The sequence below is a fragment of the Dermacentor silvarum genome, chromosome 2 (assembly GCF_013339745.2).
Source record: "Dermacentor silvarum isolate Dsil-2018 chromosome 2, BIME_Dsil_1.4, whole genome shotgun sequence".
Classification (NCBI taxonomy): domain Eukaryota; kingdom Metazoa; phylum Arthropoda; class Arachnida; order Ixodida; family Ixodidae; genus Dermacentor; species Dermacentor silvarum.
In genome coordinates this window covers 162,740,483-162,753,833 of record NC_051155.1, presented here as the reverse complement: position 1 = coordinate 162,753,833, position 13,351 = coordinate 162,740,483, and the positions used below count along the sequence as shown (strand labels likewise).

General features: G+C 46.6%; 1 protein-coding gene across 1 annotated transcript in view; it reads right to left on the bottom strand.

Annotated features, from left to right (window-relative positions):
* The window catches only part of LOC119440524 (sodium channel protein para-like), a 56,603-nt gene extending 45,222 nt beyond the window's left edge, over positions 1-11,381 (bottom strand). The window contains exons 1-8 of the mRNA XM_049662953.1: positions 11,308-11,381; positions 11,027-11,147; positions 10,290-10,457; positions 9,312-9,431; positions 7,040-7,300; positions 5,583-5,788; positions 2,850-3,005; positions 590-816 (exon numbers count right to left, since the gene is read on the bottom strand). Coding sequence (XP_049518910.1) covers positions 590-816; positions 2,850-3,005; positions 5,583-5,788; positions 7,040-7,300; positions 9,312-9,431; positions 10,290-10,457; positions 11,027-11,147; positions 11,308-11,381 — 1,333 coding nt within the window. The remainder of the gene's footprint in view (positions 1-589; positions 817-2,849; positions 3,006-5,582; positions 5,789-7,039; positions 7,301-9,311; positions 9,432-10,289; positions 10,458-11,026; positions 11,148-11,307) is intronic.
* Between the last annotated feature and the right edge of the window lie 1,970 nt (positions 11,382-13,351).

Sequence of the window (13,351 nt, the reverse complement as noted above, 5' to 3'; positions counted from 1 at the left end):
ATGTGGTCGAGGTACCCCGCAACCTTCACCAAAACTGCTACGGACGACTGTGTGTTTATTTACATATGAAAGCTAACAGAGATGATCGATCGGGAAGGTAGCCGTTGAAGTGGTGCCACTCGCCAGCCACAGGGACCGTCGTGGTCCTCTTCTTCTCACCACGTTGCAATACAAACATAGATAGCGCCCGAATGGTGCGTGAGTAGGCAAAGAATGATAACGCATTAAAAAAGTTCGGACACGATGACTATCTAAGTGTGTGCGAATAGCCGACACGCGTCATGTGTGAGGCGTGCACTGCCGCAGGGTTCCTCGCTTTTCTCTATAGATACACTGCTTCACCTAGCGGCACCTCCATGAAATCCGCGCATTAAAGTGGCACATACCCAAGTTGGCGACAAAGAGGTTAGCTGCGCGTACTCTGTGGCATGTACTATACCCAAGGGATCGGCGCACATTCTTAAACTGCACTATCTGCAGGATCGGCCCATACCAGATCGGTTATATAGTTGGACAGATAGCCGGAGGGAAAACTGGTCCGGCAAATGCCAATAATGCGATTCGCGCGAAAGCCGTGCGAGCCACTAACCGAGCAGGGAGAGGACGAGCGCGCACAGCTCGAACTGGTTCCACTTGACGGCGAAGAAGGCGGTGCCCGTGGCGGCGGCTCGCAGCAGCAGCTCTGCGGCGTGTCCCACCAGGAAGACGAGGTGCGCGCGGCCCAGCGCCGCCCGTTGCCGCCCGTTCCACTCGTAGCGCTCGGAGGCCAGCAGCATCCCGTTGAGCAGCGCCAACGCCGCGGACGCCACGGCCAGCCTGCGCCCACGCGAACGCGACAGCAGCGGGTCGAGTTGATTGATTGATTGATTGATTGATCGATTAATTTATTTATTTATTTATTTATTTATTTATTTATTTATTTATTTATTTATTTATTTATTTATTGATTGATTGATTGATTGATTGATTGTGAAGTTTGGCCGCGTCAGAAGTGTCAGAATTAAGGATCCATGTAAATGGTGTCTGGTTCTGTCCGAGTTCGCGGTACCAAAGTCAAGATGAAGGCTGATAGACGAAAACACAGTGCGCCATAAATCGCTACAACCAACGTTTCGACAAGAGGACTGGTCTTCGTCACAGCAGCAACTTCCCTGCCAAGGGAAGCAGGAACGCTGCCAAGGAAACCGGTTGCTGCCTTGACGAAAACAAGTCCTCTAGTCGAAACGTCGGCTGCAGCGACGCTCCCTGTTCGAGCAGTACTGTTCACATCAGACAGGCTAGTTCGGCACACAGGTACAAACAGGTAATGAATTATTATTTAATTAATTCAATAAGTTCTCGGGTATTATGTGCCAAATTCCACAATATGATTATGAGGCACGACGGGTAATGGGAGACTCCGGAATTAATTTGGCTACCTGGGGTTCTTTAACGTGCAAGCTGCGACAATAGCTCCTACATAACTTCAAGCCCTGCGCGTCAGGTGCTAAGAAGTCATCCATGAAGACAGACATTCTTATTGGAGATCACGCGTTTTCTTTCTGCGCATTCTCCACCATGATTAACAGCAGCCTTGTGCCGCTATTTCATTCTGAAATTAATTTATTAGACAAGGTTAAATATCAAGTTATTAAATAATCCATTTAATTTTACTGTATTATCAGGGTCACTGGGTGCGTACAGAAAAAAAAACTATTAGGCTTGATAGGGTCTGCACCTCCGAACATTGAGAAACAGAGCAAACGAAGAATACAGGACGCGAGCAAGATTAGAATGACGTAAGAGCCCATACAGAAGTCAGGTGTTTTATTTCATTGTTCCTCGATGACGCTGCGCTAATGAGGATTTTCAATGCAGATGTTTGTTTCCGGTTTATGCTCTACACGGACTACGGACGTCTCGCACTGTTTCGGGAAAAACGAACCTCAAGCCGATATATGTGTATTCAAATGACATAAGTCAAACAAAACTATATGAAGAATAATACTGCCTGTTCGTTTTAAGTGATTTAATTGGACACCTCTATATTCGAGCAGTCATTCGAAAACGCTGAATATTCGCAGACACCCTCTGTTCCTCGGTGATGATGAGTTGCTTGCAAAAAAGCCCGGCCAATCTGGCACCTTCGAGAGGACGTCCCTATTGCCTGGTTACGAATATCTACCTCAATAATCATCGGGCACCGTTATTGAAGCACGCTGACTATACTCCATTCGAGGGGTAGCACTGCCCTCCACTACGTGTCATATATAAAATACATCGAGGGACATTTCTCCGTGCACGCTCTCGAAGAGGAATGTCTAATCGATGCGCATTTCGATGTTTATTCGGCTCGGTTCGATTATCAGTTATGCGACAGTATTATTATTATTATTAAGTGCGAAGCATTTCTTGGCGAACATTTGCCACTTTGAGAGTATCTATCTATCTAGCCGCCTACGTATTTGTGCTCTCATGGTCGTTTCGTTAACTTGGTATGTACCAAAATTGTCATAGTATGACAAGAGCGTATGACGAACATAAACGATAGGTCATGACATCCGTGTCATGTAGGTCATGAAACAGCCGCCTACGTATTGGTCCTCTCATGGTCGTTTCGTTAACTTGGTAGGCTCTCCGCACACAGCTCCGCATAACATCGATTCCCACAGGGCGTGGGATCTGCCGGCATTTATTATTTGCCGTTATCTGTCAATAAAAGGCCACGCTTGAGTTCCCCAGCTTCCTCGTACAACACGTTCTGTACGTAGCAAGATGCAGCAGACGTGTTTTTAATGGTGTATGAATTCGATTCGACAGTTTCTAGTTTGAGATTGCGACCGACAGAGGCCGGACGCTGTCTCACTCACTCCTTGCTGGCGGCCGCGTCGTAGAGGAATCCTCGAAACCTGCCGGCCGGCCTGGCCACCAAGCTGACGGGCCTCTGGGCGAGCAGGCGGCGGAGAGACCGCGCGTACCGGCGCTGACTCTCGCTAGGCCGAGGGCTCCGAGTGGACCTCCTCCAACTGTGGCACGCCACGTGAAGGAAAAGCGTTCCTTATACGTGGGCGTTGCGCCTCCCAAATATCGTTGTCGACAACCACTCCGGCTGTTTGCTCGCAGTTCGTACATAACTGTCAACGTGTGCGACGCTAAGAAAAACTAATGTACATGATAAAGGGCGCTCTTTCGGTCCATTCGTACTTTCTACTTATGTTTCGCGTCACACACGCTGAAAGCAACATGTAATGGTCCTGTAGCGAAAACCGCAATAGTGCAGTAAGAACTGTTGTCCCACGCAAAAACTCCGACTGTTTTCTGCTCAAACGTTTGGCCCGCTATACGATACTTGCCGAGGCCAATCAAGACGTGGTCTTGTCGAATCGAGAACTGGCGCGCCGGTACACGTTATACAGAAGCAGAAAACTCGTGTGTCACAACAGGGAGCGTGTAGTACATTATGAAAGATGTAAGTGTGACATTATGTGAGTGTGACAGAATTTTTTTATTTCTAGATTTTTTTTTTGTCCGCAATATGAATACGTCTATTTATTACGTTTCGTAACTATACACTGCGCCGCTCAAGCAGAGCTTCTGCATCAGCTGTTCACTTACTGTTCACAACGCGCCCAGCGTTCGACAGAAGCTCAACCAGCTAAGTTCAAAAGACCCATTCCGAGCTCAAATTAAATAAATAATAGGGTTTTACGTGCCAAAACCACGATCTAATTATGAGGCACGCTGTAGTGGGGAACCCCGGAATAATTTTGACCACCTGGGGTTCCTTAACGTGCACCTAAATCTAAGTACACGGGTGTTTTCGCATTTGCCCCCATCGAAATGCGGCCGACGTGGCCGGGATTCGATCCCGCGACATCGTGCAGCACAAGTTATGCGGAATGGTCAAGCTCGAAATTTTTTCCCGATCAAGCTGATTCATTCATAGCTGCCAATGCTTGCAGTGCAAAAATATTATTGAACAGAAAGAGCGCCAAATGGTGAGTTGGCACTTTTATTTTTTGTTTCTTTCTTTGTCTTTCAACTTAGCTTTATAATTGAAATATTATTGACGCTGGAGTCTGTAAGGGCATACGTCTACCTGGAAAACACGCTGGCGCGTGCGTAAAGATCTCACTGACAGGCTCAACGTGGCCAGAAACGGGTTACCCCCTTCTCCAACAAAGTATACGGTTACGTCAATGCTTCGAAATTTCTGCCGCCTATTGCTCCTAAGACACAGGTCCTTGCTTAAGTCCCTGGGCACTTCTTTAGAAAATCAAGGGGCTTTAGTCCCTGCTTGCTCCGGCTCACGGTCTCTTGAAAACAGTCCATCGAAAGAAAGAAATTTAATTATCGCGCTAAAGGTTGCCCGCATGTGCTGTTGTAACGTACGGCCTCTCAGACTTCCCGTGTGACGTCTTCACTCATAGTGGGCAGACCGAATAGGTTTTAATTGTTCGCAACGTGTACCCTTGCATTTTTGTGCACTCATGCAGTTCTCCCGCGTGTGCGTTTGATTTATTTATTTATTTATTTATTTATTTATTTATTTATTTATTTATTTATTTATTTATTTATTTATTTATTTATTTATTTATTTATTTATTATTTATTTATTTATTTATTTATTTATTTATTTATTTCTTTATTTATTTATTTATTTATTTATTTATTTATTTATTTATTTATTTATTTATTTATTTATTATTATTTATTTATTTATTTATTTATTATTTATTTATTTATTTATTTATTTATTTATTTATTATTTATTTATTTATTTATTTATTTATTTATTATTTATTTATTTATTTATTTATTTATTTATTTATTTATTTTGCGACCACCATGACAGTTTCACGGTTTCGTTCCAACAGTGCGACATTTCACCGCAGTAATGGGTGAGCTAAAGTAATATCCCCATTATATATATATATGCCACAGGCGACATCAAAAATTCTGTTAACGTTAGAAACAAGTAGAAGTAAATGGAAGGGGGCTTTACATGTATACATCACATACGCGTAAAGGCACGTATCCGCCAAGGCATAATCAAAAACGATCTTTCACAAAGCTGAATTCGTTAGTCTGGAACACCACAGATGGCTCACTTACGCATGAATCACCTATCTTTCGTTATAAAATAGGCCTCAGCCAACTCTCGCGCAACTGCATGGTAACTTCGTTTTAACATTAGAGTCGCTGACAGCGCTGGCTTCCGCATGCAGTCTTACAAAGACGATCAAGGTGCGAGCCAGTGCCGTTCCGTAAGCGATTGTTTATGCATCTGTCAGTCTTGCAAATATACGCCTTGCCACAACTTAACGGTATCTCATAAATTACTCTTACAGCACACTCTAAAAAATTTCAACAAGGCCCTGCATGCTTCTTTTCACTACAACAACCTAATTTTTCGTCCGTAATTCTAGTAAAAAGAAAAAAAAAGGACATCATCAACGAGCCCGGCAACGTGTTTTAAAGAGGACTTGCCGAAACGTTCGCTACAGCGACGTCCCCTTGCTCGACCCCTGCTCAGAATCGCGTCTCCGCGAGTCCTGTTTCGGACAGAATGTATTTCGACGAGCAGCAAAAAACAAACAAACAAAAAACTAGCCTGTCGCTTCTTGGCGTAGAAGTTGTCGATGACGACACCGACGAACAGGTTGAACACGAGGAAAGCGCCGATGACGAGAAAGATGGCGAAGTAGATCAGCGACCAGGGGTTAGCCTCCTGACGGGGCTGCAGGTCAACGCCCTCGATGTCCAATACGTTCTCGATCACCTCGATCCATCCCTCGAAGGTCGCCACCTGCGCAGGACACGACGATCGGCAACGGATGTCGAAACACTATTCTCCGCTGGGCGAGCCACCGAAGTGAAAGATCACTGGACACCAAGAAAATGGTGCAGCCACTGAATTTGCCAACAACTCTTGGCGAATGTGTTCTTGGTTTTAGAGGCCCTACGTCAAAGCGGGTCTACGGAGTAATAAATTTTAAAGTTTTCCTGAATTTCTAAATATTGTCTGCGGCAGATAGCATAATTCTTGTCCTTGGGCTGGCTTATTCGAAGAGGCAGACACCAATAGTACGAGAAATCGAAAGACATATTCGAATAACTAATTAATGAAAATTCCGCAAATAACTTCTTAATAATTACTTAATGGCACATATTGCAATTTACGAATTGTAGCCGGTTAGATTGCAAGGCGTATCCACTTGAAATTAACCTCCAGGATGACACCAGTTTCAAGATATTATTTCCCGAAGCGTGGGACGAAATACGTGAGTGTTGCAGCTACTTTTGTGCCTCAATGCATTAAAGAGCGTTTTGTTAAAAAAGCAAGTGGGACAACAGTGCATTTTTACGTCGAGTTTGATGGCGCATATCTGGTGTCATTCTGGAAATTCATTCCGAGTGGATACGCTTTGCAAGCTCACCGGCAATAATTCGCAGATTGCAATATGTGCCGCAATGTAATTAAAAATTAGTTCATTTGTTTAATTAGTGGAATATGTGCTTCGATTTGTCGGGCAAATAATGTTCGCCTCTCTAAATAATCCAGCTCAAGGACCAGAGTTATGTTATCGGCAACAGGTGATCTTTTTTTTAATTCGGGAGAACCTAAAAATGATTACCCCGTAGACTGATGTCTGGCGCTATCAGGATGACAAAACAAAAGGCTGGCAACCGCTGACGTCAACGTGCTCTACAGAAGGGCAAAGAGTCAGCTAGCCTTACTGGTGACATGACAAAAGGTTTTAGGTACAGGATACTCGCACTCACGCACACTTGACACACGTGCACACGCACATCAAAGACAGTAATCGCGCACAACACAGATAACGCACATAAGCCGCACCCCCACAACAGTATTCACACAAAGCACACGCTCACAGACGCGTACTTGTGCCCACAGCAGACACATACACGCAAGGAGACAGAACAATAAGAACAAAAGAAGAGGCATGACAGCAAGTCACTCTAGATTTGCAGTGTGGTATTACATTTCGCGCGCTTTAGGGCGTCGTACAAAGGCTGGTTCGTCCGCGTCACGCACCTGGAGCAGCGCGAGTGACGCTTCGGCCAGGTTGTCGAAGTGGACGTTCTCGTTGGTCCAGGAGAATCCCAGCATGTGACAGGTGGCCCGGTCGGGCACCAGGTCGGGGTCGAGCGGCTGACCCCTGGCGTCCACGCAGTGCCACAGGCGGCCCGCGAACATGCTGACACCCACCACGCCGAAGATGATCCATATGAAGGCGCACACCACGAGCACGTTGCCGATGGACGGCACCGACGAGGCCAGCGCGTCCACCAGGAGCTGCACGCGACCACCGTGCGACTATAGACCTGCCGTCTTTTCGCACGGGGACTCCTTTTTATACTGTAGCTGTTGGCTGTTTGGACGGGGTATTGAAACGAACCCGAACCGATATTTTTGGAACGTGCCTGAACCCGAAACGAACCTGAACCAAAATGATGATACCGGTTACGGTTCGGCACGAAACGATTTGAGCATATACGGCGACAATAAGTGCTCAATAGTTTGCACGATTGTTCGAAAAGCTACTTATTCAATAAGCGCGCCCAACTAGCTGACCGTTACGACTCACGAGTTGCGTGGTGTAGCGAGAATGGGGATAGACGATGGGCATGTGCTGGTAACTATACGGCCACCTCGGCAGAGACGCTTGCACTTCGCATGTCGGCAATGCCAGTTGTGTTCCGCGGCCGATAAGTTGTTTCAGGGGTTCCGCGGAATCAACATTTCTGGTGACGATCCCCATTCGGCCGGTAGGTCAACTTGTTACTAAAGCTAGATAAACGAGATAAACACGGAGAGCGGTAAAGACGATGTCCTCGAGGAGGGATATCACCGAGTTCAGCTGCATGACATATTGTAACCAAACACTGCGGTCGCTAACGAATGCCGTCACCTCCTCGGTCAGCGGTAACCGCGGCTCTAAACGGCACGCGAAATGTGTTTCTGGTACGAGCCTTGATTCAACGCTCGCTTAGTGCTTAGCCAAGCAGAGTACAACGCTCTTCGAGTTGCAGAAATTTTTCGTAGAGCCCAATGCGCGTGCTTTCGACTTCTTTGTCCGTCCTTGGCCAGCGCCAGAGTACGCGCCACGTGCCGATGCGCAAGAAATATTGAAGTATATAGTTCAGCACAAACCATCCTTGTTCATCGTTCAGAGGCATCAATGCCCGCACCTGCTTCCTAAAAAAAGCAGCAAGCTGGGCGAAATGTCAAACGACGGCTTCTTTATTTGCTGCAGACTAGAAGCTTGAAGTTGTAATTTGTGTAATACATTGTGGATTCGCGCTGTATGCATTCGACACCATAGATCACCTGCCACAGTTCGCTCACCAACACTACTGTAGTACAAACCTGGAGCAAAACAAACATTTACTCACTATGCTACGTACGGTAAAAGTAACGAGTGTGAAAGCTTTGCAGACTTCACGCTGACGCAGGGATTATCACTAATCACCTCTGTCTTTAATGTGTACATGAAAATTCCCCAGTATTTGTGTAATTCGCAATTATCTGTCTCCTCTGCATTAAACTTGCGCATGCGCTATGCGGACAAGTCGATAGTACTATGTGGCATATTGACATAGGCAAGGTAAAACGGACTCCACCGAACCGGTTTGTGAACCGGTTCAGTGTTGCGAACCGGTTCGTGAACCGTTATAAATTTTTATTTCTCCGAACCGGCATTGAACCAGAACAAGATCGTAGCGCGTTGAATTCTAATCCGAACCGAACCGGTATTTCTTCAAGTTAGACACCCTGGTTTTGAATGCTGGCTGCGTGCTTTTCTCGCAGCAGCAGAACTCAAGCTATTTGTCCGAAGTGAACAGTGGGCGTTGGATCCAAGCTACCACGCACGGATATTCACTTTAGCAGCTGCGAACTGATGGCGACCACGAGCTCTCTACATGACTGCATTACACCCGGCTAGACTGTCTGCTGTTCAATATTGACAAGCTGTTCATGCTCTATATGACATTGACCACCTTATCGATTTACTGACCCAGTGCTGGTGTAGTTAGCAGATCGCTGTCTACCGAATCGGTCAATTGATTGATTGATTGATTGATTGATTGATTGATTGATTGATTCATTCATTCATTCATTCATTCATTCATTCATTCATTCATTCATTCATTCATTCATTCATTGGTTGATTGATCATATTAGGTAGTTTGGCTCTTAGATCACCCGATTCAATAGCCGAACCGGACCAGTCTACTGCTTGGGTTTATTTATCCATACATTAATTCCTCGATCTTTGAGCGACAGTAATGAGCAGAACGCCCACCTTCATCCCGGGCAAGAGGGACACGATTCGCACGGGTCTCAGCGCCCTGGTGGAGCGCAACACGTTGATCACCGAGCCCTGCACGCCGATCACGTCCAGAACCTCGTAGAGCAGCGACGTCTGTAAACAAAGCGCGAACAGTTACAGCGTAGAACTGCCTCATCTCGCCGTAAGCCTATATAACGATGACTCCTCTGCGGAGTTACGACTCCGTCCCTCTATACGCTAAAGCAGTTCCACTGGTGCAGTTGATATTGGCAATGCGAAATTATTTCAGGCAAGTTCTGCAATATGGGCCACAAGCAGGCAACACGTCCACTTCCATTTTCCATATTATGTCTACATTCAAATTAAAAGCTACATATAATTCATATAATTCTGTCCGGCTCGGTTTGACGGCGACCCGATGGGCCCTCGTGGTTTCAAAGTATAACGCCGAAGTTTTGGTTGTAAACTAGGATTCTGAATTACAGTTATGATCTTGATACGTCCTGGTCTTTGAAGCATTTCCCATCAAAGGCCCCTACGCTTTTTTTTTTTTTTTTTGCTTTTAGAAGTACAAAGGCCGAGCTGTTAACAGAAGATGGACTTTGGAAATTTTGTGCGAGAAAGTAAGCTCCAAATCAGTGTCTCAGCAGCAAAACGGTCATTCGGCAGGTAGAAATATATTTGTCAAGGCACTCCAGTCACTCATAAGGAGTTAAGTATACTAGACGGATAGCAGCGCGGCGAAGTTATGTTGACGCCGAACTTGTTAATTTCGAATCTTATGGTTTGTTCGGTGTCGTCGCCACGAAGCCGCCATGTTTACCGTTCAAACCTACAGGACATCAGGTATAACGAGGCCGCCTTAACAAGTATAGGCCCATCTGCGATGCGTGTAGGTATAGACCTCTCTGGTGCAAAAATGTTTAATCCACCGAGGGAGTTTCCACGTTCTGCGACATCCTGCGCGCACTAGCGGAAATGGCGGCGTACCGATTGCACGATGAAGTCAAGCAGGTGCCATCCCGAAGAGAAGTAGGCGTGCGGGCCCTTGGCGACCAACACCAGGGCGACGTCCACGCTTAGCAGCACGGTGAGCAGCGCACTCGCCAGCTCCAGTCGGCCGCGCACCATGGCCGTGCTCCGGCCCCCTTCGAGGCACTGCGTGCGCGCCAGGCCAAACACAAAGCGCTCGCTTCACGATTTCAAACGCTGTAGTATAGCAAGTTGAAATGATCAAGCGTTCGCACCTAAAGTTTTTGGGACTACAACATGTTAATATGTCTGACTGGCTACGTTGCCATGCCACGTCGCACAACGAAGTAAACGCGCATAGGATCGGTCCTCGTGTGTTCTAACGCGCGAAGCATTCTTTGCCACGTATTACTAGGCCCTTTGCGGTATATAGGTTCCTGCCTAGCCTCTCGGGCTTCTTAAATAAAGATAACGTTTACTGCGAGTTTCTAGCTTTTTTTTTCCCCGCAACCCGTTATTTTCTAAGCGAGGCTGCTCGAGTGAGTTGAAGCTGTGGCTTTCCCGTCGCCATTCTATAATACGCTCAAAAGCTCGCGTAACACTGCTGGCTTGTGGCTTTTTTTTTTTTGTATGTCTGTGTGTGCGCGCGCTTGTATGCATGTGTGTGTGTGTGTGTACACGCCATTGCGCACACTCCGTCTGTATGAAGCAAGGAGCACGCCCTGCTTGCAAAGGCGGAGGAACCCCCTGCTCACCAACACGATGCTGCTGAGCACAATGAGAAGGGCCACGAGGAGCCGAAACGCGCGGTGACCGGTCAAGACTTTGGCACGGCGCTGCGCCGCGTGCCACGCGTTCCTCGCCCAGCCAGGTGTCCTGCGCACAAAAGACGACCACACTTCGTAATAACAACAGCGTAAATTACGAAGACAAACGATTTACGCAGATATGCAACAAGGCACGATGCTGACTATAGCAACCGACACTTGAGAGACACTACAGACGAACATTACGTTAGGCTGGATGGGCACATTACACTTCTTCTATGCGTGAAACGTGCGTCTTGCCGCGAGCAGACTCTCGGCTCAGAGAAGGCGCCGGAACCACCATGGTGGACCCAAAGCAAGCGCGAGACCCACCGCGATGGCTCAGCGGATATGACGCTGCTGAGCACGACGTCGCGCGTTCGAAACCCGCTGGTGGCAGCCAGGCTGCGGCGAAGGCGGAATGCAAAAAAAAGGCTGGTGCATTGCGCTTTGATTTCACATTAAAGAATCCCTTGTGGTCAAAATTAATCGGCCACCCTTCACTACTTCGTCCCTCATATAACCCAATCTGCAGTTTCAGGACGGTAAAATGAAGAAAGTATTACAAATAATTCAAGGAATACCATGCAATTATTCAACATTGCCTCACCTCTAATGCCCCCCAATTTAAGTACACATAAATACATATACCATGTGCATCCACCTTGCCTTATTTGATCGACACGCTTTTTTTTTACAGCGTAGCTGTTGTGCGCTAAATTCCAGCGGATCGCTGCGTCATCATCAATCATATCAGTAGCAGCAGCAGCACAGCAGCAGCCAGCACCAGCAGCACCAGCAGCTGCAGCAATAGCTCGAGCGATCTTCGTCTTCTTCCACAGCTGGCTCCGTTGCCGCTCATCATTCCAGCATAGAATTTAACTTCTCTTCAGTCGTCGTAATGGGGAGGCCGCGCTTACGGGGGTATGAGCCATTTCTTAAGGGGTATGAGCCATTCATTGTCTTACGTGACGGACATTGGTGATACGCGAATGTGTGTGCGCACCTATCGTCACGATGATCACCAATAAGGATAATAAATAGGTTCGTACCTTTGTTCAAAATTCTCTGTCCCCTCTATGTCGTGCGCACCTCGGTCTACGCACGCATTTAGTGCTATACAACCCGCCGTGGTTGCTCAGTGGCTATGGTGTTGGGCTGCTGAGCACGATGTCGCGGGATCGAATTACGGCCACGGCGACCGCATTTCGATGGGGCGAAATGCGAAAACACCCCTGTACTTAGAGTTAGGTGCACGTTAAAGAACCCCAGGTGGTCCAAATTTCCGGAGTCCCCCACTACGGCGTGCCTCATAATCAGATCATGGTTTTGGCACGTAAAACCCCATAATTTTTTTTTTCATTTAGTGCTATACAAACATCGGTGGGCCTACCAGACAGCATCGGTCCTGCATAGACTTGACGTTCGTGAAGGACCTTTTCAGCGTCGTTACAGAACCCATGGCCATCTGTCTACCATAGCGACCACAAAGCAATAGTCACCTTAGTGACAAAATAATAAATACGGTAGAAAATGACAATTCATGCGATATGTATGTTTATTTACATCAGTATCGTTTATCAACCATATATACAGCTCTGCTGGACATCCACCATCCCAAAATGGAATGGCGGTGATATTTTTTTTTTTTTCAGGAGGGGGGAGGGGGTTACCCTCTCGTGACGTCATCAGATTTGGACAGCGCCTGCTCCAGACTTTGTAGTAGTTAATCGATAAACGGTGATTACAGTGCATTCTAAATGGACCCAAGATTCAGCCTGGTGAATTTTGATAAGTTTTTCCTCAGCAAAAACGGCCTAAGCATGCGATTAAAAGCAAAAATATATCTGCGAAATTTAAGAAGGGACACTTTGTTCACTTTCTCCTGCCATACCCCATTTCTGTTGCCAGATATTTAAAACACTTCATCAGGTAAACGATAACTTATTGTTGCTCTCTAGATGTCTCCTTAATGAGGCCGAATTATCTGCAACAGCATGACGCAATACGCAGACTCCGAACAAGCGTTACCAAAGGAACAAGAAAAAATACAAAGCTGGTTACATATGTAACAGTCACTATCATCATAGCAGACGTTTTCAGGTATAAAGCAAGTCGAAGGCTACTCCTGAAAAAGCTCCATTTCATCATCTATGTTCTGCGTCATCTGCGTGAGTCGCTTGTTCGATCCCCAACACCATACTTGTTATTTCCTCACCACGCAGCTCGTCAAGCTCGTCAATTCGCAGAACACAGCGATCGACGTCGCTATGC